This window comes from Clytia hemisphaerica, unplaced genomic scaffold, assembly GCF_902728285.1.
Source record: "Clytia hemisphaerica strain Z4C2 unplaced genomic scaffold, Clytia hemisphaerica genome assembly, whole genome shotgun sequence".
NCBI classification, from domain to species: Eukaryota; Metazoa; Cnidaria; class Hydrozoa; order Leptothecata; family Clytiidae; genus Clytia; species Clytia hemisphaerica.
Genome location: NW_027103421.1, coordinates 1475740 through 1502164, shown reverse-complemented (window position 1 = coordinate 1502164; position 26425 = coordinate 1475740). Strand labels below are relative to the sequence as shown.

At 35.9% G+C, this 26425-nt stretch overlaps 1 protein-coding gene across 2 annotated transcripts; it reads right to left on the bottom strand.

The window, feature by feature from the left end:
- On the bottom strand, positions 1 to 25950 carry LOC136797861 (uncharacterized). Of its 2 annotated transcripts, none has more exons than XM_067054443.1 (17): positions 25847 to 25950; positions 20264 to 20494; positions 18450 to 18506; positions 18183 to 18210; positions 17736 to 17790; positions 16827 to 16975; positions 16474 to 16529; positions 15614 to 15680; positions 14260 to 14304; positions 13899 to 14007; positions 12102 to 12269; positions 10959 to 11065; positions 9621 to 9712; positions 9069 to 9095; positions 8801 to 8874; positions 7772 to 7930; positions 1 to 719 (listed from the first exon to the last, which is right to left on the bottom strand). In XM_067054443.1, the coding sequence occupies exons 2-17, from the start codon at positions 20381 to 20383 to the stop codon at positions 521 to 523; spliced, it is 1512 nt and encodes a 503-aa protein (XP_066910544.1). In that variant the 5' UTR covers positions 20384 to 20494; positions 25847 to 25950; the 3' UTR covers positions 1 to 520. The 2 variants fall into 2 exon arrangements, with proteins under 2 accessions (XP_066910544.1, XP_066910543.1); XM_067054442.1 differs by lacking the exon at positions 25847 to 25950 and adding an exon at positions 21433 to 21471.
- Positions 25951 to 26425: the final 475 nt, after the last annotated feature.

The window sequence follows — 26425 nt, the reverse complement described above, 5'->3', positions numbered from 1 at the left end:
TGGGTTTTATGTCACATGTTTCTAGTGTTTCTAGACAACCTATGACCCTAAAGATTTGCACAAAAATTCTTATTAAGATTTTATCAAAGGTCAGAAAGTTTCAAATCGTCTCAAAAACCTTTTTCGTCATTTTCATCAGCGGGTAGATTCTACCCCCCCCCCCCCTCCTGAGGCTAACTTCAATTTTCGAAATTGTACACTTGAAATCACTGCTCTTTAATAAGCGTACTGTAGTCTCTAAATTACAAAAATATGGTATAAATTTTCATATTACTCATCTATGAAAGGGGGCCAACGATTTTTAATCAAATTTTTTTATGTTGAGTCTATTTGTAAATAAAGTTGTTTTTTTAATGAAATGAAATTAACTCCCTCTGATTTATCGAATATTTTTGTAATTTGATCTTAAACATTGGACCCGTAAACAACTTTCTCTGTAGCCTTACGATTCTTGGTCAGTTGAAGATCGAATGAGGGAGAGCCAATTCAAACTGTTATCCATCCACAAAAAAGCGTAATTTTAAACTTTTTCTTTTTGGTCCTCGTCATATCTGATAAAGAGAACAATGATCGTTGCTATGAATGTCATCAAAGCCATCAGTAAGAAGGCGAAATGTTGATCAAAGGGAAAACCCAGTGAATGGTGATTGGTTGGAACACCTTTCACATTGAGCAATGACCATGAAAATGATGTACCAGTTGCTGATGGAGCCAGCGCACTGAAAAGAAAGAATGTTTTTTATCTAACGATTTCAGGGGTCCGAACTCACATCCATCCTAGAGATTGACTTTTTCTGTGATACCTGGGACGATTAGCGATACACCCCCTTCTCACAGACCCGGTAGGATATTTTCAGCCAGTAGGTTAGATATAACAGATTGAAACTCCATGTGGATTGAAATTCCCATTTTTCTATGGCTGAGGATTTCAATTCTTTTTTTTTTAAGTCAGAAAATTTAATGGGGATTTTCTACAGGGAATGATATTTTTGCAAATTTTACCAGTGTGAAGGTTTACCAGTGGGTCTGTGAGAAGGGGGTATAGCGTACCTTGAGTATCAGAGGTTGAGAGTATTTCAACCTCTGGAGACAAATGATAGAAATTTTATCACACATGTGTATCAATCTAACCCCCGGGGGGGGGCACTGACCTTGACGACCGACGGGGACGTGCCGCTGGAGTTTCAAAAGTCGATCCTGTCAGAAATAAAATTTGATGAAAAATAGACCCTGTCAGAAGAAAAATTCGATGAAAAACCTACCCTGTCAGATTCTACTGTAAAAACCTATACCCTGTCAGATTCTACCCTGAAAAACCTACCCTGTCAGATTCTATGTTAAAAACCTACTCTTTATACACGTTTTTCGCGTTTTTCGTAAAGTATAACAATCGTCACTCTCTACTTCCACAAAATGTGTTTCAAAGGCTAGAAAGGTACAATATTATAGGTGTACAAGAACAAATAGAACGCTAAAGTTTCAAAAAACGTAATAATGAACGTAGATAAATTTCAGATATCCGTTTCCAGGATTACCGTAGGATCACATAAGATTCCGATTCCCGCTCTAGCATTACTGGTGCTTTTCCGGGATCATTCCGCTAGTTTCCCGGGCATACGGGCAGAAAAAAGTGAATTAATCCAAGCTGGCAAATCATAAAACGCAAAAAAGAAGTAATGTTTTGATTATTTTTATAATCGGCCAACTTGTTTCATTGTTTTCAACTAGTCGGAACTAACTATCATCTGTTTTCAAGTGGCAAGTGGAATGTTATAGCAGGAATCGGAATCTTATGTGATCCTACGGTAAGGGTCTCAAAATCAGAACTGATGAAGTCTAGATTTTAAAGGACTATTTTGCAAGTATAAGCTTTAAAACGACGCTTTTACAAAGAGGACGAGAGGATGTCAATGAGACTAATACAGAAGAGTTGAGAGTATTATTCTGTTCTACAGCTGTTCTAAGCCTACAGCGGAATGTCTTAACGATATGGGAAGAAACAAAACATAACAGTTGAAATAAAAAATCTGAATCAAAATCTACAATAAAGTCTTGCAACATCTAGTAAAATCTGTTTGCCCCTCGCAGGGGTCTGCTCACTACCGCGTTAAAACGATTTGCAAAAGAACTCTACATGCAAAAACGGCAAAAACAGACCCTGACATTTCATTGACAGAAACGGTGGCAACACAAGATGGCGGACGTTTAACTGTCAATCTTGTGAAAATTATTTTTGAACATTGAAAAATTTGATCACGCAACGAATTGCTGAAAAAGAATCAAGTACAAAAATGTTCAAAAGCTGATTTAGAAGAAAACCATGATTGCAGAAGCCGGTGATCCCGCCACAGTAAACAGTACGCATCAAGACGAACCGTCTGTTCCATGTGTAAAGTGTGGAAAACTGTTCCGTACTGCTAGAGGTGCTCTTCAACATCAAAGACAATGCAAAATAGTCGCAGATCGAGTCCAGTTACCACCAGAAGCAGAAGCAGAACCAGAACCGCAACCTCAAAACAACATCGAGCGAATCCCAGAGAGATTTTACTGGGGAGATATCAAAGGAACTGACTTTGAGAGACTGATAAACAATAGTTATGAAAAGATAGTTTATTGGCGAAAAAATCTTTTCAAGTTACCGAGTGGACGTACAGGCAAAGATTTCATCCGAGAAGTGACAAGGCTACTCAATGCATGGATCGAAGATAGTCCTCTCGGAGTTGTATCGATGAAAGCTGTCCATATAATGCCAGCTTTGCTTCTTCAGAAACCAAGCAAAACTTCCAAAGCCCACGATCACGTCGAAGCATTAGAGAGGAGACTGCTCCAATGGCGAAGAGGAGATATCGAAGCCCTTGTCAAAGAGGCCGAGACGCTTAAATCGAGATTGCCAAAGCCGGTGTAACCGTAAATCTTTACTCCCCGGAAAAAATCACTCCCTCAGTAATAATTTCCCGGGAAAAAATGACCCCCGGAGTAATAATTACCTGTGAAATTATTACTCCCCCGTGGAAAAAATTACTCCCCTTCAAATTGCAAATTTATTTGCTCTAATTAGGGGGGAGTGTTATTTTCCCAGTAAATTATGACTCCATGGTGAATTCCAGCTATTGCATATTCGAATTAAACATTCGATTTGGACATTCCAATCAATGAAGTCACTTGCTAAGTAGAGACGTTTTAAAAATGTATGCATACTGTAATCCATAAACTTTATTGTTGTGGTTGCTGTAAAAGAAAACCTAGCCATAAAATCATCTACAAGTTAATGTGACCCGTTGTTACCCCCACCCATCCCGTTGAACTGTACCCCTGGTGACGCCAAGAATATTTTCATCCGTTCGGGGAAAAATCAAAGAATGCTATCCCCACTGTAGCGATTTTTTATGTTCATTTTCCTTTTGAAATATCTTACTCTAAGGACCCGAATAATAGAGGGTTCCAAATATAAAAGGGGGAGGAGGTCCAAAATTTCTGTAAAATATAATAGACGGGTTGAATAAACGGGGGGGATCAGTATACTCCTTTTTATTAGAATTTTTATTGCGCCAAGAAAAAGCTCTACGAACAAGAATTTTTTGAATTAAATTTCAAGAATTATTTCAAAATAAAGAAAACAGTGTTGCAGTGTCAAGATGTACCAGGTTTTTAAAATATCTCTCAATTTTCTAACCCAAGCAAATCGCACTCAAGAAAAAAGTTTAAATTCAACTTAAATGTCAAAATAACAGTAAAAGTTTCCATATTGTTTTTGTTATTTATTCATGATAAACAGGAAAAAAAAGATTAGGAAACCGAATGTTGATCGTGATCTATGCCAGTTTTTTGGTATACTATCAGGGGAGTCAAAATTTCCCGAAGGGAGTCATTATTTTTGTGTAAATTTATACTCCCGGAAGTAATAATTTCCTGGGAAAAGATTACTGGGGAGTAATTATTTCCCAGTAAATAATGACTGGAGTGTATAAATTTTGGGGAGTAATATTTTACTGTGACACCGGTCGAAAAGAAAACTATTGAAGCTCTATCGAAGCAATTTAAGATAAAAATGGAAAAAGGCGATGTTAACGGGGCAATCAAACTACTCACCAACAACATGAGTGGAGGCGTGCTACCACTGGACGATCAAACGATCAATCTCCTTCGACAAAAACATCCTGAAGGTCGCGATACCAATGAAAACAACCTGCTCAATGGTCCAATTCAGCATATAGATCCGATTGTTTTTGAGTGTATTGATGAAGAGATGGTATCGAAAGCAGCCTTATCGACACAAGGTGGATCGGGACCATCGGGTATGGACGCAGAAGGATGGCGTAAACCACTTACATCGAAAGTTTACGGCGATTGTGGAAAGGATCTTCGAAAATCGATCGCAAAGCTAACGCGAAAACTTTGCACCCAAGAAACTAACGATGAATCATTACAGGGTTTCTTAGCTGCACGACTAGTCCCGCTCGATAAACAACCAGGAGTACGACCAATCGGCGTAGGAGAGGTTTTGAGGCGCATCAGTGGGAAGCTCGTAATGGCAGTCGTTAAAGAGGACGTTATCGTCGGTGGCAGTAGAGTACAGATGTGTTCCGGCCAGAAAGGTGGCAGTGAAGCAGCAATCCACGCGATGCGATCTGTATTTGAAAACGAAGCAGCCGAAGCAGTAATACTAGTTGATGCTGCTAACGCTTTTAACAACATTAACCGGAAAGCTCTACTTCACAACGTCCAGGTGCTATGTCCGATATTTGCTCGCTATGTAAATAACTGCTATCGCTCTCCAGCTAGACTTTTCGTTATCGGTGGTGTCGAGCTTAAGTCAAATGAAGGAACCACTCAAGGAGATCCGATCGGTATGGCAGTGTACGCAATTGGAATAACACCTCTTTTGAATATAATGCTATCAATAATTGCAGATATCCCCGATAAAATGGCAGCATTCGCCGACGATATAACTTCTGTTGGAAAGCTTCTCTCGTTAAAACGCTGGTGGTCACGAATTACAACCGTTGGTCCTCACTTCGGCTACTTCCCACAGCCGACTAAATCGTGGCTTATCGTTAAAGAGGAATACCTAGACGAGGCTGAAGAAATTTTCCGGGAAACGAACATCCAGGTTTCGAAAGACGGTGAAAGGCATCTCGGTGCAGTAATTGGTAGTATAAACTTTAAAGACTGTTACTGTAAAGAAATTGTTGATAAATGGTGCAAGGAACTTACTCTTCTTTCAGAAATAGCGGTGACTCAACCACAATCAGCATACACGTGTTACACCAGCGGTTACCAGCATCGTTTTTCGTATTTTTTTAAGAACAATTCCAGAAATGGAAAACTACTTAACACCCATCGAAACAATCGTCAGACACCAACTCATTCCAGCCATTACAGGGGGTAAAATTGTAAATGACTTAGAAAGAGACTTGTTATCATTACCACCTAGACTGGGAGGCCTCGGTCTCAAAAACGTATGCGAGATCGCACCCATCGAACACGAAAACTCGAGACAATTCACCAAACATCTACAAAACCAAACTTTGAAACCTCCAACCACCAAAATGACACTGAACAAAAACTAAAGCAGCGATCAAAACTGAGAAAAACCCGAAGAAATCAAGACAAACAAGATCGTATCAGGGCGGAAATGACTGATGATCAAAAACGAATCCACGAAGCCAATTGCTCTATAACCGGAGCATCGAACTGGTTGACCAAACCTTCAATCAGAGATCAAGGCTATGATCTTAACAAGGAACAGTTTCACGATGCACTGCGAATTCGTTATGACTGGAGTATCCCCGTCTACCAAGTGAATGTGTCTGTGGTAATCGTTTTGATATCAGCCATGCTCTGTCCTGCAAGAAAGGAGGCTACGTTACTCTTAGACATAACGAGGTACGAGATATCACTGCTAAACTTTTGGATGAGGTATGTGTCAACGTACGAAACGAGCCGAGACTAATCACCCTTGACGGCGAAGGACTGACGCACAAAACCGCGAATACGTCCGAAGGAGCACGACTTGACGTTAGCGCAACTGGGTTCTGGACACCTGGCCAAAGAGCATTTTTTGATATTAGGGTCTTTGACCTAAGCGCTCAAAGGTACAGGGGTTTGGAGCTCAGAAAGTGCTTCCAAAGAAACGAAAACGAGAAAAAGAGACATTACAATGAACGTGTGAACAGTGTCGAAAATGGTACCTTCACCCCATTAGTATTTTCTACAAACGGAGGTATGGGACGTGAATGCCAAACATTCTACAAAAGATTGGCCGTGATGCTTGCTGAAAAACGTGGTGTACGTCTCCATGAATCAATTTCGAATTTCGTTTATTCGATCAAAAATATCATTCAGCTTGTTGAGATCGTCTTTGTTATGTATTCGTGGATCCCATTCCATTTGGAGTAGAGAACTGAATACAAATGATATTGAACTGACTAACTCTCGTTCAAGAGTTAGCAATAATTAATGTTTCTCTTAATTAATTTTTTTTTTTTATAAATTTATTGAGTTTTTATGAAATTTTCAAGTTTTTGTTTCGTTTACAGCCCGGCGCAACTACTTAGTTGTGCTATTACATTCTTTTTCAATCGGTCATTTTCGTTAGACCCTAGGTTAGACTCATTGTCACTTGCTGCTAGCTACAGTCTAGTGCCACTAGCGGTTATTGTTTTCAATTATTTATTTTATTTATTTATAAAACCAAATTTACTCTAATTTATTGCCCCTAAAAACAGACCCTGTCAGACACACATCATGAAATTGCGCCCCTGTCAGATCAGGATTTTGCAATTTTAGATACCCTGTCAGTAATTCTGCAACACTGAAAAAGGTACCCTGACCAGGGGCACGTCCCCGTACCTATTTTTGCCTAAGTGCCCCCCCCACTGTAGAAAAAATCAAAGATGAAGAGCAGACATTACCATATTAATGTCTAGCAGACTGTATCAGTATGCAGTTTACTATTTACGAATTCCCCAGAAACCTCAAAGTGTAATTGAAATGAGGTTCTTTCGAAAGAAATATTTTACATGATTCCCAAATGTATAACAGTAATTACTAAACTTTTAATTATAGAAATGCCACTTTGATTGAATCAAAATAACAGATAGGCTCTATGTTATGATTCTCTATCACTGACTTTTTTTAAAAAGCATTGATGACTTTTTTGGGTTGTATTTTCAACGAAAGGAATAAAAATATCAACTTTGAACTTCATCCAAGATCTTGGATGGTCGTCATGGTTGCTTTTCTCTACGTTGATTGCGCGCTGAATAGAATCTGGATTGGTCGGCACAGCGTCGATATATGATTTCGACCTGTGCTTTTCACTGTAGGTATAGCGATGTGAGAGATGTCAGTCTCTGAATGGTCTATCGGTGTGGAGTTTGAGTAGATATCCTTTTGGTGAGAAGACTCGACCACAGAAATAAGAGTAGTTCTGTGTCACAGACCATAGGGTCCCCCCTTTTCAAAATGCTAAAAATGGTGAAAAAAAATCTTCTCTGTGAGAAAAATAGCACTTTGAACCTTGAAAAAAAAAGATTATTTTTTGATTTACAAAGCACTTTTGAGCACTCTTATCTTATCCAAGCACACACTTCTATATTAAAACACTTTTGAAGGCGCTCTTCCGTAATTGACAACCATCTTGGTTTAAAACAGCTAATCAAGTGTTACACCTGCCGAGCAGCGTTTTTCTTACGGTTGACAAGGCCCTAGGACGATAGATAATATAACTTATTACCGTAGCAAAAAATCTTCATTAAATCTTACGCACCTGGCTAAATTCAAAGCAGCGTTAAATAAACCATAAGCTGTACCCAACATTGATCTATCCACACAATTTGCAACTATCACACATGCTGCAGTAAAACAACAACCAACCGATATTCGAACTAATATCAGTGATAATATAATGAATAGCCAAAGATAACTCCTAAAATACAAGAACGATGTTGGATTCTAAAGGCTTGGGGACACGAGAAGTTTTTTTTCACGTTGATGCAATACATGCTCCATCCCACAAACACAAGAAAAAAGTGCTTGTCTAATGGTTTTTTGTTTTGTTTCATGGGACAAAAAGTGAGGGAAATACCCAAAAGACACGCTGATTTTGTCCCTGGGACGAAAATGAGAGAAGCACAAATGTTATTAAAAGAAAAATGGGGTGGAGGCACGAGAAAGCGTTTCAGGTTGGTGGGATGAAGCATGTTTCATTGCACCAACGCGAAAATAACATTTCGTGTCCCCAAGCCTTAAGGCCAACTGATCCAGAAAGAACTTGAAATAATCTTCTTGATTTGTTTATAATTTAAAAACCCCTAAAAAAAAACCAAGCCGTTTAAGAATAAATACTTTCAGTGAGGATGAGAACACGTTTGATTGATTTCAGAAGAATGAAATTGAGTTCAAGAAATAATATGAATATCTTTAATGAAAAAAAAGTTCAAAACATCAACAAAGATATAGTAAGTAAAGTAAGTATATTCAGCTGGTGGCTGTCGGTGGAACCGGGAGTGAGGGAGTCTATCCCCTTTTCTATTTGCGCTAGACCTGGCAGATCGAATGCTGAGGTGGAGCGCCACACTTATTCTCAGCTCCCAGTAACTTACCGCTTAGACCAGATTACCCAATCTAAGCTACTTATCCACTGAGTTGGAGGTGACCGGGGATCGAACCCACAACCCTTAGATTGTCAGGCGAATGCTCTACCGACTCTCTACCCGGTCACAAAGATATATCGATTGAAAAAAGGTAATTCTAATAGCTTTTTTTAATTAAAAATTTCACAATTTAAAAAACTTACTCATTTTGAATTTTGGACAAGAAAGGGAAAGCAGCAAAAACAATTGATAACATGAACAAATTCAGTAGATACATCTGAAATGCAAAAGTATTCAAAACAAATAGCAATCAGCTATTATCATTTAAACTTCGACAGCAATGCGTTTTCACTTGTGGCTCATCAACAACGAGGTTACTTTTGTACCAATGCCCCATTATTGTGAGTTCCCATTCCCCCCACTATTCTGAGTAAAGAATTCTGTCAAATATATTTCATTTTGTAGACCTACCTTTTTGATCCCAAGCCAATGTGTCAGCTAAAATTAAAAACAAAAAATTTCAGACTCAAACAGTGTACTTTAAAAAAATTGCTTTAATAGCTCAGTCTCAGGGAATTACTACCCTTTGTGCGGCAGTTTTTGCAAATTTAAATTTTTTTTTTTGCATGAATCCCCCCCCCACACACGTAAGGGTTACATGGTAATATCAGGTCGAAATTTGTCCCCTCCATTTTTTTGTTTAGTTTCAACAATTTCAGAATCAGTCGTATAGAGCCGGGAGGGGGCACCAAGGCAAAATTGGGTCACTGATCAGAGTCCATTTTTTAGGCTCTGTTAATTTTCAGGGTGGAAATTTTAGTCTTTTTAACTCTTTTCAGCTTGACAATGGGAGAATCTATCCAAATTTTTTGAAACATTCATTTTTGACAGGATCTACTTTTAAAGTTTCAACGGTACGTCAAGGAAAGTCCCCCCCCATGGTGCATAGAATATTTTACCTGTAAAAATTAGTCTCCGTATCGTTGGGAAAGATCTATTTTTTGAAATGCTTGGTTCACTCACCTTCGATATTATGATGACAAGGAAAAAGATCAAAGGGATGCAAGCATACATCAATGTTTTGCCAATCTGCTGGGTAGTGAAATTCAAACCACCTAAAATATTTCAAAAAGAATACAATACATTATCGGCGATCCAAAAAATATAAGCAATCTGATTGGTTTAAAAGTGTACAATATATCTTGTATTTTACATGTAAAAATATAAATTGACGAAAAGACGTCGTTGCATTGTAGCGGTAGCAGTAATCTAACGTCTAGACGATCCTATCGTCTACACAAGATCACTAAAAAAGGGAATAGTTTAGGAGAGGCGTGATAAATTCGGGTGGAGTTTGTTCCAAAACTCTACCGTCACTTTTTTCCCGTAAACCGCCCTAACGCCCGAATTTTTTCCCGCGTTTACTGACCTTTAAACGGACGATAGCATCGTCTATCTAGTCCCTTTGTTACAAAAGTGCCCTGCGCTTTTTTCCAACACAAAAAGTGCATTTTTGGGTCACCGATAAACCAGTTATCAGACATTTGCTCGTACAATATGGAAATATTTCACTCGTTCTGGATTTTTTTCATATATTGTACGGGAAAATCTCCGAACTCGTAAAATATTTCTCATGTTGTACTCGCAACTGTCCGATAACTATTACGTAGAGTCTTAACTCGAATACGCAAAGGGAACACAAATCTGTTCGATTTAAGCAAGTTTCGGGTTATGAAGAAAGGTTTAAAAAGTATTGTCAACTGAAATGACCATCAAACGTGTTCATTTCAAGTAATACTCAGCTGGCAGACAACGTTGTTTCAACGTTCATTTAACGTTATATGGACGCTGTGAACGTTACATAAACGTTGAAACAACATTGTGTGCCAGCTGGGTAACGATTCGAGATATTGAATATATGTATATCAAAAATGATATTCTACATGGTATTCTACGTGCTTAATTGTGTTGGAAGTATGGGGCTCACCGACACAGAAATACAAACGGATTTAATCGCCGTCAACACACGGCGACATTAAAAATTCTCATTTTGTCATCGCAAAAAAATAACTAAAAAGATAGTTGGCAGGTGTATTGGACGATAAAAAAGATCTTAGACCGTCTTTGTTTATTTTGTTTATTGTTGTTGTTAGTTATCTTATTTAATCTAATTGCTTGTCTAAGTTTGTTGTTTGTCGGTGCTGTTAATTGATGATTGTTGCTTCCAAAAATAAACCAATAAGCAGTAGGTGTAGAGTTGAATGAGGTAAATTAGCAAACATAAAAAATTGTCAAAATTCTCATTTCATAAAAAAAATGATAAGGTAGGCAGGCGGGAGAATGAGCTAAAGGAATACATACCATACACTTTGATGGTTGAAGCCCATAACGGATACAGTTGATTGAAGCCAGTAGCAGTGAAACCAAACAGGGAATAAGATGATGCGCATACGAGAAAATTTGTATCCCTACATATAAGATCAAAGTATTACTTTCTCAACTCCTTTTAATGAACAACAATTAAAGACTGTATTTGGGGGTAAAAGAAAGCGACAGAATTTGAAGTGTCTTCATGCTGAGTCAGATAATAAAAAGCTACTTATTTACGCAACGATATCCTCCAGGCCGCCTCCAGGCAAGTGAAAGATCGAAAGTTGTTTCGAGATGTGACCTTACATTATATTACTTTTGTAAACAATTGTTTATTCAATTGTAAAAACTGGTATTAGCCAGTTGTGGCAAATTTAAACTAGACAAAAGTTGTATAAAATTTGCTACTACTGGCAAAAACCGGGGTCTTTCCGTAGAAAACATTACGTCATGAATATCATGAATTGAAATCAACTTTTTTTTTGTTTACAAAAGTAATAGAATGTTAGGTCACATCTCGAAACAACTTTCAATTTTTCACTTGTTTGCAGGATATCGTTGTGTAAAAAAGTAGCTTTAATTTATCTGCCTCAGCATGAACACACTTCCTAAAATAATCTCCTTTTATTCCCGTAGAAAACCTTTAAGTCCTTCGCACTCTTTTTTTGCTACCACCCTGCTACAATGTAGAAAACACTAATTACCACATGGTATAGTAAATAAAAGTTCACACTTAAAGTGAACTGACTTTAAACATAATTTTCGTAAGGGAGCTTTTATAATTGCGTCGTGAAAAATTGTTAAAAAGGTGACCATAAGAGAGACGTTTTCATAAAGATTTTTTCGATTTTCAAAATAAATTCTCCAATACTTTCAAAAAACTTTCTTACTTTCTTGACTTTTCACTCTTTTTTAACTTCAGTTTGTAAAAAAAACCGACCCCTTAGAGAGACTGTTGTTAGTTTTTGTTGTTTTGGTAACCCTTAGAGAGACTTTGGGAAGGTGATAACCAAACCCTTAAGGCACGCATATGCACAGTGCCCATTTTTGCCTAAATACCCCTATTTTTAAACCGCCATTTAAGATCCAATTCTGAGCCTAATTATGGCTAGCAAAAAACACATTTGTACTCACGTAATAACTTTATAAAATCTGGAAGATTTGATTGTTTGAGACAGACTTTTTTTCCTGCCATGTTTTTCATCTTCATCTTCTTCATTATCACTTTGAAGAATCATTTTCACTGTTTCTACGTAGGCTTCTTCTTTTGCTTCTTCGTCAGCTTCAGATGGCGCAATCCTCCTGAAAAATAAATTTATGCGTCCAGAGAATATACTACAGATCCTAAGGATACCATTGATAATGGGGTTTTCCTTTATACCGATTTATATTTCCGTTTTTGCATACAGTGTGTCCAAATAAACGAACAAATATTTATATAAAAAATAAAAATTCTCAAAATTCATACAAAAAATTATTACTTGTATGCTTAGGGAGCGGTCATAAAGTATCTACTAGGGGGTGGAGGATTCTAGGGGGGGGGGGTTCGAAATTTTTTCGAGGGTTTAGGGGGGGATTCCAAAATTTTTTTGAGGGTTTAGGGGGGGTTCCAATTTTTTTTGGGAAACTCAAGAGAAAATGTAGGAAGTCTAATTTCATAGTTTTACGTTTGAAGATTTCAAAAATTTTTCGCCCTTACGGCCGACAACTCATAATTTATCTCATTGGATATATGTACATTTCATATTGGCATTATTTGGGCATCGTCACCTTACCCTTTTGGTTTGTAACATTGAGCTAGGTGAGGGAAGTAGATTAGTGGCTCTCACAGCTCATCAGAGTGGTTTGAAAAAGTACTTCTTAAAAGAAATTTGTCAAAACAAAGTGTCTTTTAGCTAAAATGGGGGTGAAAAATATTGTAATTTTCGCCCGTCGGCGCAAACCATGGTGGCGCCTCCTTAGCATCTGCTAATGTCAAAACACCTTAACATTTCAAATTACAAAAAACAAATTCCAAGTTTCTTGACTCAAAGATTCCGGGCGTTACTTTCAACCATACTGCTCTTACAGTTTAATATTTTCACTTAATAATGGAGGGCGCAAGTAAGGACAAAAAATACCGGGGGCGCCAATTTCATAGTTTGCACCCCCAGAAAATTAAGCCAGGTCGCTACTGGGGAAAATAAGCCAAATTTCCAAATTTTACAGAAGCTCAGAGAAAACCACTTGATGATTCTTGTCTTAACCCTGTTATACTTTAACTTAACAGGGCTAAACTATCTCCCTTACCTTATTTTGACATAAAAAACTGTCACACAAATAAATAATACTCTTTGTACCGCATCTGGATGAATTCTTTTTCGCGTAAAAACTTTCTTAGTAGGGGGGGGGGGGGTGCGAAAAAATATTGGACCTTATGAGGGGGGGTTCGAAATTTTTTTCCAGGTTAGGGGAGGGGGTGCGAAATTTTTTTTGGATTTTTCAAAATATCCTCCACCCCCCTCTAGTAGATACTTTATGACCGCTCCCTTAATATTTCAATCTGAAAGACCTGCATCAGTCAGTGACTAAAGAAAAGGATTAATGATATAAGTGGAGATATCCAGGGAGAAACGGTCGCGCCCTCCTCTACATTCAGGTAGGTAGCTATTGGAAGAGATGCCTTTGGTTGCCTCCGACTGCGGTCGCAGACTTTCACTCGATATCTTTGTCATTAGGAAAATTATTAATTAAAGGTTTTATTTTTACATGAGTGTTCCTGTTTCATATCAGACACATATTTCGTATCAAGACAGTGTATAAAATTATTTTTCTTTTACTCTTGCTTCACATCTGTGTCAATCCAATGTGAAAAAGCTTGTGAATTAGAATTGATGAGTAAGCAAACGATATCAATCTCAGTTTAAAAACAAAACTTTTAAATTGACATACCTGTAGTAAGGCTGATAATACATAAAAGACGTCCCAATCAGCAATGCAATATAACAGACTGCAATGACCAGGTTTGGAAGTAAAATTGGATATTCCGTGAAAACAGTATCTAAAAAAAAGACCGAATAGTAGTGTAGTGGTTATTAGCCTTAAAGATCGCGGTTCGATTCCCACTCAGTGCTTTCCAAGTTAATGTACCTTCGCCTAGGTCGATCCATGTCCTGTGAGAGGAATCAGGTCATGCACTGATGGTTCAAATCGTTTGTGAAAATATAGATTTAGCATCTTTAAAATTAATGTGGCTTCGTCACATGTAAATGTCATATTAAAGCTATTTAGGTCGAAGAAAATATATACTGACTTTTGAATATTCCATTGAAAATATCATCCGGGAAAGCCAAAAAGCCTTAAATATGAAAAAAAGAGTTTTGACAGGAAAGTATATAATGTAAGAAACCACATAAACAAAACAGAAAAAATATGACTTTTTATAACTCAGTACAAGAAATCCCGACAGCAAAGCGTCGAACTAACTTAAATTCTTTGTAAATTTCAAATTGAGGAATAAAATTAGAAGCGCGATTGAAATAGAAAGGAGTAAAAAAAACGGGGTAATTTTTATATCCTATAAAAATCCAGATTCCAGTAGGGGGCGCAAAATTTGTGTGGGAGAGCAGATTTTTATGACACAACAATTATCTTTTTATCGATCGCCTGAGGGCGATTTTAACAGTGTAGATATACAAGTCAAATCTCGTTTTTGAAATCGAAAGTAAATGTTTGACTCGCTTACCTTTATAAACTCATTAGTTTCCTTACATTTTGTCTGAATAGGAGAGATTTTAAATTTTTTTCAGGCTATATCCCATCCCCTTCCTCAAAGTAACTTTTTTCTCTAGGGTCTACGCTTTACTTTTGCTTTGATCATGTGTTATGTACCGACTAATAATGGCAAAAGTTGCAGATCAAATAAAATGTATAACAGCCTTAAGTAGTCTATTGTATTCATCACTTTTGTATTGTTTATGACGTCATTCCCCTATCATTTCAATGTTCGTCTCATTTATCCATGTTCATTATGCCACATTATGCTTAGAGCTGTTAAATTGATTTACTTCGTTAAGCGAGACAATAATTTCACAGCTGTTTTAAAACGCATGCGTAAACATTTTGTTTTTTACTACAACGATTTTGATAGTGAAATAAGTTTGCTGAATTGGAATTGCATGGCCTTAGTAACAAAAAAAACGATCGTATTAGGTTTTAAGGAGGTAAGGTTCACTCGACCATTTTACTCGACTTATAATATCGTCTAGCTGCTCTAATCTTGCCATAATTTATCAGAGACAGATCCGCATCGCAGGGTGTAAAGTAATAAACCTTGCCTTCTACGACTAAACAAATAAATGGACAAAGTGAAAATTAATTTCTTAGTGAACGTACTACAGAAGGTTCTTTCTCCGATGATTTTGTCGGAAATAAGCGATCGCCAACAGTGTGTTTGAAACACGCTGACCTAGTATTATAGATAGATAATCAGTGTCATAAAAATCTGCTCTCCTACACAAATTTTGCGCCCCTCCTGTCTACGCTACTGTTTCATTAGGGGTGGGTAATAGACCTCGTCGACATAAAGTATAGCAGCTTTTGTTTTGGAAAGGTCCACATTCATTCACATTATATTACCTCTTTAAGCAAAAGTCAAAAACACGAACCTCCAATGGCAGGACCCAAAACCATTCCAACTGAAAACGCTGCCAAAACGAAAGCCATTGCAACCGACTGAAAATCAAACGAACTAACGTTAAGAACCAAATTTGATACTAGATCTAAATATTGTCTTACTATGTGGTATTGTATTTTTTCATCAGAGTCTCTTAAGGCTATTTCCAATCAATTTTTTCTTTTACAAGTAGACAAGTAAAACCCACGTCGAAAGAATCAAAATACTATTAAATTGTGCATTTACGCATTCAATCTTAGGAAAGGAAGATATAGTCATATTGCCAAGTGCTAAAGACGACTTGGTTAAAATACAAAAGTGTACTGTATTTGAGATACGTTGACAGATAACCATCAAGAAATAGTTCCTCTATCTGTATCCATTTGGAAATGTTGATGGAAATTCTTAAGCGTGTCTTTGTTGCTCTTATTCTATATGAAATGTGAGCCCCAGAGGGGGCACTGACCTTGACGGCCGACGGGGACGTGCTACTGGAGTTTGAAAAATGGACCCTCTCAAATATGAATATTTGGTAATTTTTGGACCCTGTTAGAGAGAAATAATTTTCCCATTTTCACCCTGAAAATTGACTAGAATGACTAAATCTAGACGAAAGACGAAAAATTGGAAATTTTTCTAATTTCCACCCTGAAAATTGTCAAAAATTACCAAAAGTCGACCCTTTCAGATATACAATTTGATAATTAGTAAATTTGAGACCCTGTCAGATATCTTCAGAGCCTAAGAAAAGGACCCTGACCAGCGGCACATCCCCGTGCCTAATTTGCTTAATCTCCCCCCCGAGATGTGAATATCTCAAAGCCAAAAATGGATCAAATATTACATATTTACCCTGTTTGTAGTGTCACATTGGTCGAGTAGTAAAGATTGAGCCACCACCAGAAGACCTACCAATAAGGAAATTCAAAATTAATACACAAGTATAGTTTTTCCCAAACGAGCAATAGCGGGTTTATGTATTTGCACTTTTGAGGACGGCAAAGTGATTGAAGCGATTTGGAAAAACCCACAGTTCTGACCCGCAAAATCGAGGACGGTAAAAGTGCTGATTTACACTCGTCCTCAGTTGGTTATGATCTAGTCATATTAGAACCTTACCGTCTTCGTCGCTGAAAAACACACATACATAAACTCGGTAATATTAAAAAAATCACGGAGCAAACTTTCTGGTGAAATCAACGTACCTGGTATTCCTTGGAAAAATCTCACAAAAATTGCGAATGGAATGGATTGAGTGACACCAAAAGCAAGCGAACCAACTGCAGCAAGAAATAGTGATGACATCAGCAAATGCTTTTTATTCAAACGATCCGCCAAGTAACCAACTCCAAAACTGCAAGGAAAAGCTTTTGCTTGAATGAAATGTTGTTTCTTTGCAATTGAAGTGCTTACTCGTTTTGCTGCTAAGCGGGAGTCATGTCAGCGTAAGTAAACTTTTCCCTATATAGTGTTTTTAATAGGTAACCAAAAGTTGTACATGCTAAGAGTATAGAGAGATTATGTATCGAAGATATTCTACGGTTGCGGTTGCGGGGCAGCCCGTTCAGGTCGTCACCAAAGGCGACATGTCGTTTTCTATGTACGGGAAAAACACCAAAACACCGTATAAGCAAAGTCAACATAATGCCGTACATCAAATATCGGACTTGCTTTCACCCGAAATAACTTGCCTTACTCTCCATTTCCCTCGCCGCTTTAACTGTAGCCGTAGAGAATTCCAGATACATTATCTCGCTCATGTTTAATTATATACTGTTCATTCTTAGATGTAAATATGCTTAAACGTTGGCTTATGAACTTACTATTAATTGTGATATTGAGTGCGTCAGAAAAATCTAGACAAGTTTGACGAGATTATCGTGAGCTTTAAGATTTATATCCTTTTCATTTTTTTTTTTAAATCGTCTGCAGTGAATACTGAACTAAATTAATGAACAAATTTAAAATCTACCCTTTAAAAAATCTAAATAAATTAAAAAGCCCATCAAAGCCCATCATAATCTATTCAAAGTTATTTTTGAAGGAAGCAATTTCTTTGAAAAGTGGGCAGAAAAATCATCAGTCTTATAGAAGAGTTAATCTTAAGCTTTTACCTTGCAATAAAACTGCCAACAACAAGAGACGATCCAATATAGCCCATCGTTTTTCCTAAAACACAGTAACCAAAAATAATGTGTTCTCAAAATACTTGGAGTGCCATTGAAAGGCCTGTTAAAATCGTACCAACCCAGCTGGCACACAACGTTGTTTGGACGTTATGAATGTCTAATGGACGTTTTTTGACGTTGTGTGCCAGCTGGGAACTTAATGATGGTGTAAACTTAATCAAAAAATAAAATTTCATATCGATCTCAAAAATCTTTTTTGTCAGCACCATTTTAACAACACTTGATCAAAAATTCATAACGGTATCATTTCGAAATTACGATTTTCGGTATTACAAAATGAAAAAACAACAGGTCTAGTGAAAAACTACATAACTTTTATTTTCATAACAGATACCCTTATGATAAGATTGCAGTTTGTATCAACTATTGTACCTGTGTTTGTCTCTGATACGCCAAAAGTCTAAAATAAATGAAAAGGTTGGAACGTTTATTCATACGAGACGTGTTTATGCGTTTCTTTTACTTTTACTCATGTAATATTCCGAAACGTTGCGCTTCAAATAGAACCATGTCATTTTGAATCATGAACACCGACCATTTTCTTTCGAAACACTGGAAGAAGTGTATCAAAATCTCGTTTTCTTGAACAATATAGCCTTATTGTCTAACGTAATTTGAAATAAAAGTCTAAATTAATACCTTGATAAGCTTTGGAAGGTAGGTGTACGCTGAGGCCCTTGTCATGCCGAAGACAAGCTGAAAATAGAGAGCGAGGAAAGTGCACTATGTAGAAAGCAAGACATTACAATACAATTTGGCTTCCATTGAAACGTCAAAATTGTTGAGTCACAATAACTAGAACTCCTATTACTCGAAAAAAATTGCGTTATCCATGTGCTCGAGTCATACTAGTCTGAATCGCAGACTTCTACAAAACCCCTGGTAGTATAGGTCTGCTTAATGATCTACCAACCGCTTTCCGATTCGGTTTTTTTTAATTCGATGTATTTTACAGAATCTTAGCGAGTAAAAAATGTTTACATTCGAAATTCGAATCCCAGACCAGAAAAACAAAACAGAAAGAAAGATAAAAAACAATTTGATGCGCGCATTTTGTACAGTCTGTAGATTTATTTTTGACTTTTGCTTTTATAAGATATCTGGTCTGTAAATTTATCAAGACTTTTCCTTCAGCTCTTCGGTCGAAGCTCAAAAATACAAATATGAACAAAAAAGTGAAAGAAAACAACCAAAAACACTCCAATCTCTTCAAAAGGATTGAAGCTAAGTACATGAAAAAGTTAAACACAAAGGCCACACAGTATCGAAAAGTGGAATGCCAAAGCTGAAGAAACAACAACACTCCCCAAGACTCCCTTTTGTAGAATCATAAAGAAGTAATGTCAGAAATATTCAATACAACCCCCAAAATGTACTGTATATACATAACTAAAATACCTTGAAATAATCTGCAACATATCTGTAGAACTGACAAAACAATTATCTGGAGCCAAAGTGATCAAAGAATCCAGTGTGGTAAAAAAAATATACACTCATACAAGTCCAAATTCAGGCATCAAAATGTAGTTTTATGAAGCAAAATTTTGTTGGTGCACACAGAAGATACATCAATCAGGGCACTTAAATTCAATAAATTTAATTTCTAATCTTTTCTTTTACAAAATCTCCACATTAAACAAGAAAGGAGGAAGAAAAAGAAGCAAACTTCCTTCCGCCTACTTTTTTTTCAAAATCCAAATATATTTTCCAATCTATGATTTGGTGCCTCACAGAAAATGTAAACATTACGTAATGTTATATTTGTAGACACTCGCCAGCTAAAAATGTCTTTAGCCGTATATCGGCTAAAGGCGGCAAATCTCTGGACAAAGGAAATATCGCTTATTAAGCATCCTCTATAAGGAGCACGAATCCGTTAGTGGATGCCAGCAGCCTAGAGTCATACAGATCCAGAGTACATAAAGAATCTAATGACTAGAGTTCATTTCTTGACATTTTGCTAAATTATAGCTTATGGAAAATGATCTATGGATTAAACACACTTGCTTGGTCAGTGAAATGTTTTGGCTATTCTAAAATAAATTTCTACTCCGTGTCAGGAGCCTGTCCAAAAGCAGAGCGCAAAGAAAAGCTAAGGGGATATGTGAAAGTTCATGAAAATTTCTAATTTCTTAGTAATAGGTACTCAGAGATCAAAGGAAAGTCTAAAAAATTTAGATGAAAATACAAGGGTCTCTCAAATTCCGGTAAGTGTCTAAGGGCTTCCAGCTGCTCAAGGAAAGAGGGGTATTGTTTCCAAAATAGCCCTATGTCCTCCCTGTGGGCACACGACGTCTTATGGACATTCAATGGACAGCTTTAAGACCTTTGGACGTCCTACAAACGTACATTGGACGTCCAAAAGACGCTTGTGCCCTATGTCATATACAACAGGATTGATTTAAAATAAGTGAGAAGAGCGGCGAGAAAAAGGGAAGAAAATAACTCCTTACCTCTGTACAGAAGGCAACAACAACAAAAGGCCATGGAAGTCTGCTCATACCAGGCTTGTATATAAGACCGTGTACTAAGTTTGATATCTGTTGCTTCATCGTGGTCTTTATTGAAGCCATTGTGATTATTGTTTATTATTGGTTTCTTGGTTATTCTTTAGGTTATCGATTCCAATTTCATCCCGGTACGATTGTTATAGGATTGTTGCGATAGTTGAAATTTTTTCCGATCTAAAAAATATATCATCAGAGATGTTGACCTTATCTTTTTTATATAGATCGATGAAAGATTGAAAATAATTATCAAATTTTTGATATTATAAATAGATACAATTAAGAGAAAATAACAAAACTTGATAGTGTGTTTTTAAAAAGCGACCGGCCGAGTTAAAATCTCACCGTAAAATCAACTGCTGGCAAAATAATTCCATCTTTCAGCAAGAAACATTTTAATCTTATACCAGTTTTTAATTTCTACCACTAACTAAAGTCAGTTTAACAAAAGTAATGCTACTACTTTGTATTTCAACAATTTCTAGATACCCAATCATAGAAAGCAGCCTTTTTTCCGATGTGTTCTGAGAGCATATTTCAGCTAGAAATTTTGATCTGTTCTGATCAGATCTTCGAAAATTAATCAGTTAGAAATAATGATGTGTTCTGACGAGACAGGGGTATAATTAAGGTCATCCAACGTGTTCTTGTTGTCTAGGTAACCCTAGAAACCTTCAGAACACATCTTTTAAGGATACAGGAGTATAATCAAGAGAATATTGATGTAATCTTGTTGCCTATAGTAACCCTAGAAATTTTCAGAACACACCTTTCGTGGAGAAAAACAAATATCTTACAAGTTTATCTTGACAAACTGTTTTTCCTAGATTTTAGAACACATCAAACCATAAAATAGTCATAAGTTTAGGGAGACAAATAGTGCGATTAAGGTTTCCTAGAAATCAGAACATCATTTGAATACAAAATTGAAAGTTCATGATCTCCTAGAAGATAAGATAAGAACACATATTTATAAAAAAAATCTCCGCCGGCTGCTCCTGGATCATCATTTTCATATATATCTATTTTCGTACGTTGAAACAACAACACCATCAAATTGCTTCAAAGAAGGCGAAAACGTATAGAAATAAAACAAAGAATGACTAATAACCTACCTCCTATAACTTCTCGTGACCAGGAGTTTTGAAATCAAATGCAAACGAAGAATATTTTTTGCACTTAAAAAAAAATCTTACAAAAGATGCAGTTTGATATCGCTAAACAAGAACACAATATGAAGACAAACATCAACTTAATTAAAAAGCACATACAATCATGACAACACACAAAACAAAAAAGTAAAGAATTAGTTTACCTTACACTTATTTCAAGAGTGCATTTGAACTTAGAGGAAAAATTATTTTATATTGAAAAGTTTATAAAGCTGAGAAAAAGGGTCGCTAATGCGTATACCAAAAATCACAAATTCAATTCCATAGATTTCACTTCAAAAATCAAAAATTACGAAGTGTCTCCAAGCACAAGACATCATCAGATAAATTTTCTCTAGAAACAAATTCTTCCCTAAGGAAATATATGTTATCAAAACGCTTTAAACTTAATTACAGTGCATGCTCATTCTGGTTTGCATATAAAATCGATTAAAATAACAATCGCTGTGAATGCTTGAATTCCGAAGAAAAAAAAAAGATTTGGGACCGCTAGGGTCCGCAACGATGAAAATGACATGGTTCTTTTTTAAGAAATTGCAATTAAAAAAAAAATTTAATTGATTTTTCCAAAAGAATTAGACAAGAGAACCGTCCTGTATTTTTGGGGACAAGCTGGAGTTTTTACAAGCTCTTATTCGATTCGGTTGGTCGTTAACATGTAGTAAACAATTTTGTTACCTTTTCTAAAGAACGCGTCATCTTTATTACTTCAAATGACCAATTAGTGAAGTATCTTATAAAAACCTGTATGACCTGTGGGGCACAAATCTGCCTCAAAAAAATTACAGTGGGAAATTTAGCGCTGTCCTCATTAATAAAACAAAAACCAAATTTCAAAAGTTGCGCTTTCTCTAAAAAAGTGTGACCAGTAAAAGAATAAAAAAATTTGATTGGCTATGTTTTCAACCATTATTAGGATCTGGGAAATTCAAACTCTCAGCACATACCATGCTATGTATTTCGCCATCAGTATATAGAATAAAAAATCATAGCATCGATCTCCAGGCTACAAAAGAATCGGCTCGAAGGACTCTGATTTGAAAAAGGATTAAAGTTCATTCGTGTGCACAAATATTTGTTTTGCCTGCCATCATTTAAGCAACGCTTTAAATCCAACAAACCAGATACACGTTTTTTTTATAAGAACGTCAAAAATTTTCGAAGACTTCGGATGTTCTTAGTTTTTTGGAATTGAAGCCTAAAAATGTTCTTAAAATGTTCTTATTTTCAGCATTTTTTGAGCATTTTGATGTAATTTCTTAAGAAATTGCATGTTTTTAAGTCTCCAAAGCCTTAGTATGTTCTTAGAATGTTCTTAAATTTTTGGGCCTCGAAGCCTTATGTTCTTATATAGTTTGTTCTTATAAAAAAAAACGTGTACCTCCGTTGAAAAGATAATTCAGAACACTATGATTTTTTTTTTGAAAAAAAAAAAAAAACTCAAATTTTTTAGAAATGAATAGGAAAAATGACGCATACCGAGGTACTTTGACTTCTCTTAATTTCATTTTTGAAATCCGGATAAACACCGTCTAAGCGTCGCACATCATCACAATTATTCAAGGAAAATGTTGATCTAAAGTGCATTCACACCGACAATTTCAAAAAACTTCGATCAAAGATTTTGGTTGTTCGGAATTGAGAGAATTGAGGTACACGTTTTTTATAAGAACAAACTATATAAGAACATAAGGCTTCGAAATATTAAAATATTCAAAATATTAGGAACAAGTTTTGAACAATTTAAGGTTTTATGGACTTTAATAGACCCGATTTGTGAAATTGTGAAAACTCGAAAAGTTAAGAACATCCAAAGGCTTCGAAAACTTTGGATGTTCAATAAAAAATGTGTACTGCCTCTATGGTGTAGCTTTTATAGTATCTTAGGCAACATCACAAATAATAAATAAATAAATAAATAAAAAGACCATAAATCGCTAGCAATTTTCAACTTCTCTATCCAATCGTATCCTATCGTCCAATTAAAAAAATTCATTGGTCTCAAAACTTGTTTTAAATTTGGCAAATTGATGAATAGGTGTCAAAAAAGGGAAACTAACTTGTAAGTTTTTTTTCGTCAAATTTGGAAAAAAATCACAATTCCAAACTGGACAAAAAGCATAATTGTCCGCAAAATAAACATTATTTTTAATTCGCTATATGCTTTTTTATAAGCAGAACGCTTATAGCATATGAAGGCTCAGATTTGCAGATTTCTTAAGCATAAAGTAAGCACATATGCCAACCTGAAATATTTTTTCTGTTCAAAAAGATTTAGAAATGGTCAAATAAAAAGACCTTCCACAATTAGCCACATTCCACTTCTCCCCAAATCTGAACACTTTTTCAATCAACGGTCGAAAAATAAAAAAATCGGAAAATTGCATTTCGCGGGTTTAATTTTTCGCAGTTTTGCCTTTTTTTGGACAAATTTCTTTCATTTTCCTAGGGATTTTTCAAATTAATTCCCGCGAAAATTAGTTCCAATAACAGGAGCTTGATCGTAATATTTCTAACATTTTCAGTCATATCATACACGTTTTTATAAGAACAAGCTATCAAAATCTTAAAATGTTCTTAACTCGTTCTTAATATTTTGGCCATCGAAGCCAAAGTTTTTACACGTTTTTTATTCATAAGGAAAAAATTATCTATTTAGAACGTAAGGCTTCGATGGCCAAAATATTAAGAACATAAGCGCTCAGGGGGGGCTCTTTCTGTTCGGCAGTCAAACTATTGGTAATAGCTCCTGAAATAATAGAGCTTTTGCCGTGAAATTTTCTGTAAATTCCTAACTTTTATTTTGCTTCAAAATAAAAAAAAATTTGACACCTAAATATTTTCACACCTTGAGCATGATGACATTTCTGACAGTAAGGTGTCACAAAAATTGACACTTTTCCAATACAAATTTATTTTTAATGTTAAATATATCGTTTAAACCGTAATTTATTGAATATTTAGGATAAAATAAGCATTTTTAACTCAGCCAACTTTTTTCTAAAGCCTTTGTTAGAATACAATAGCTATTTATCAGAACAATGTAAATTATTGGTTTTTGCTCACTTTGGGCATGATGAGTGACGTCATCAAAAAATTTTTTGTCAAAAGTTACCTTACGTGACAAGGATCTTGTGTGCCAAATTTCATCCAAAAAGACCCACTAGATCAAAAGTTAAGGGGTGGTACAGGAAAAGCCCCCCCCTAGTTCTGAACCGCCCCTAAAAGCCTAGGTTGAATAGGGTTAAGGTCACACGGACTCTACGTAAAACACCCAATAGGAAATTGCACAAAAATAATTACAAAATGGCGAAAACAAGAAAATTTTGGATGTTCTTATGTAAAAAATTGCATATAATTTATTCTTTAAAAAAACCGTGTTATACATATAAGAAATACATCCAAGTGCCATTAGTAAAATGAGCTTGTAAAATAAAACTATTTTTCACTTTTCAAGATGTACACATCACTGACAGTCTACACCCGATCGGGAAGATTCTTCCAAATGGGGAAGAAATTGCCAACGGGAAGAATTTACTCAAATCTTTTCTGCCCATATCAAGAAATTATCTCAAAATCATTTAACAGAAAAAGTCACATGGAAAAGACAAAAAAGTACATACAGTTTTTTATCATTGATAATGCTGAAATGAGCAAACAACAATGATCTCGAAACCTAGATGAACTCCTGCATTGTTCAAAGCAAATATTTGCTGTTTCTAATAAATAAATTTCTTGTACGAAAATCATAATCTCCAAGCAGACTCTAATTACACTTTTTCTATAAGAACCAGTGAAATTTTGTTGAGGTTCAGCTGTTTTTTTTTTCTTTGGCACTTTGAGAAACAAATTGTTCTCATCATGTTCTTATTTTTTAGAAGAAGTTGATTTTCATCTTTTTCATGCTTGAAATTCAGCAATTCCAGGCTCAACATTGTTCTTATTTTTGACGAGCCTAGCTGTTCTAATGAATATGAATGAACTCTGAAAATAAAAATTGTGCAGTCTCAAAAAAAATGCACAAGCCTTTAGGGAAACGAGAAGTTTCTTTCGCGTTGGTGCAATGCAACATGCTCTTACATGCTCCATCCCACCAACACAAGAAAAAAAGTGCGTGTCCCATGGTTTCTTTTTTTGTTTATGGGACAAAAAGTGAGGGAAATACCCAAAAACACGCTGATTTTGTCCCTGGGACAAGCGAGATATTTCACTTTTATTGGTAGAAATAAAAATGGGGTGTAGACACGAGAAAGCGTTTCAGCTTGGTGGGATGGAGCGTGTTGCATTGCACCAACGCGAAAAAAACTTCTCGTGTCCCCAAGCCTTTAGTGTTTATGTAAGAACGAAGTGTACCTACTTTTATTACTGCATTGCATTACTGTATACCGTTTTACAATTCCTTGTTCATCTCGTGTTATCATCCATTTTCCATCTTTTTAATTCCCATGTATACAAAAACAATTGAATCTACTTGAAACCACATTTTGAATTGAAAACTACAGAAGCAAGAAAACGAAGAAACATTATTTATTCATTTATGTAAATAATATAAATCAATGGCGAAAGAAATTGTATAAGTAAACATTTAAAATTCACCAAAACCATTGTAGAATTCCTTTTTAGTGAAAAGGGGTATTAAATTTCTTACTTCTGTCCCGTTTTTATACATTAATCCATTAATCAATACAGCTGCTTTTTGAACAAGTATTCCTTACTTTGATTTCAAGTTTTTGCATTATAATTATATAAGTTTTTAAAGTTTCAAAGACTTGACGTGAAAAAACTTTAACATGCTGGCTATCGTCGATGTGGCTATCGAAAGCATAAAATATAATGAAACAAGTGATACTTTTATGGACCTACCTGGTTATGCATTTAACACATATATAATTGATATCTACATAAGCGTGACCATTAAACAATCATTCAGAACACA

Bases quoted from the DNA above. Each gene is read 5' to 3' on its own strand.
- LOC136797861 (XM_067054443.1), bottom strand. From the start codon at position 20,383: ATGGCTTCAATAAAGACCACGATGAAGCAACAGATATCAAACTTAGTA. The intron at 14,305-15,613 runs GTTCGTGTTTTT...TTCATATTTAAG, and splicing joins TTTGGGTCCTGCCATTGGAG to GCTTTTTGGCTTTCCCGGAT. The intron at 12,270-13,898 runs GTATGTCAATTT...TTTATTTTTCAG, and splicing joins TATTATCAGCCTTACTACAG to GAGGATTGCGCCATCTGAAG.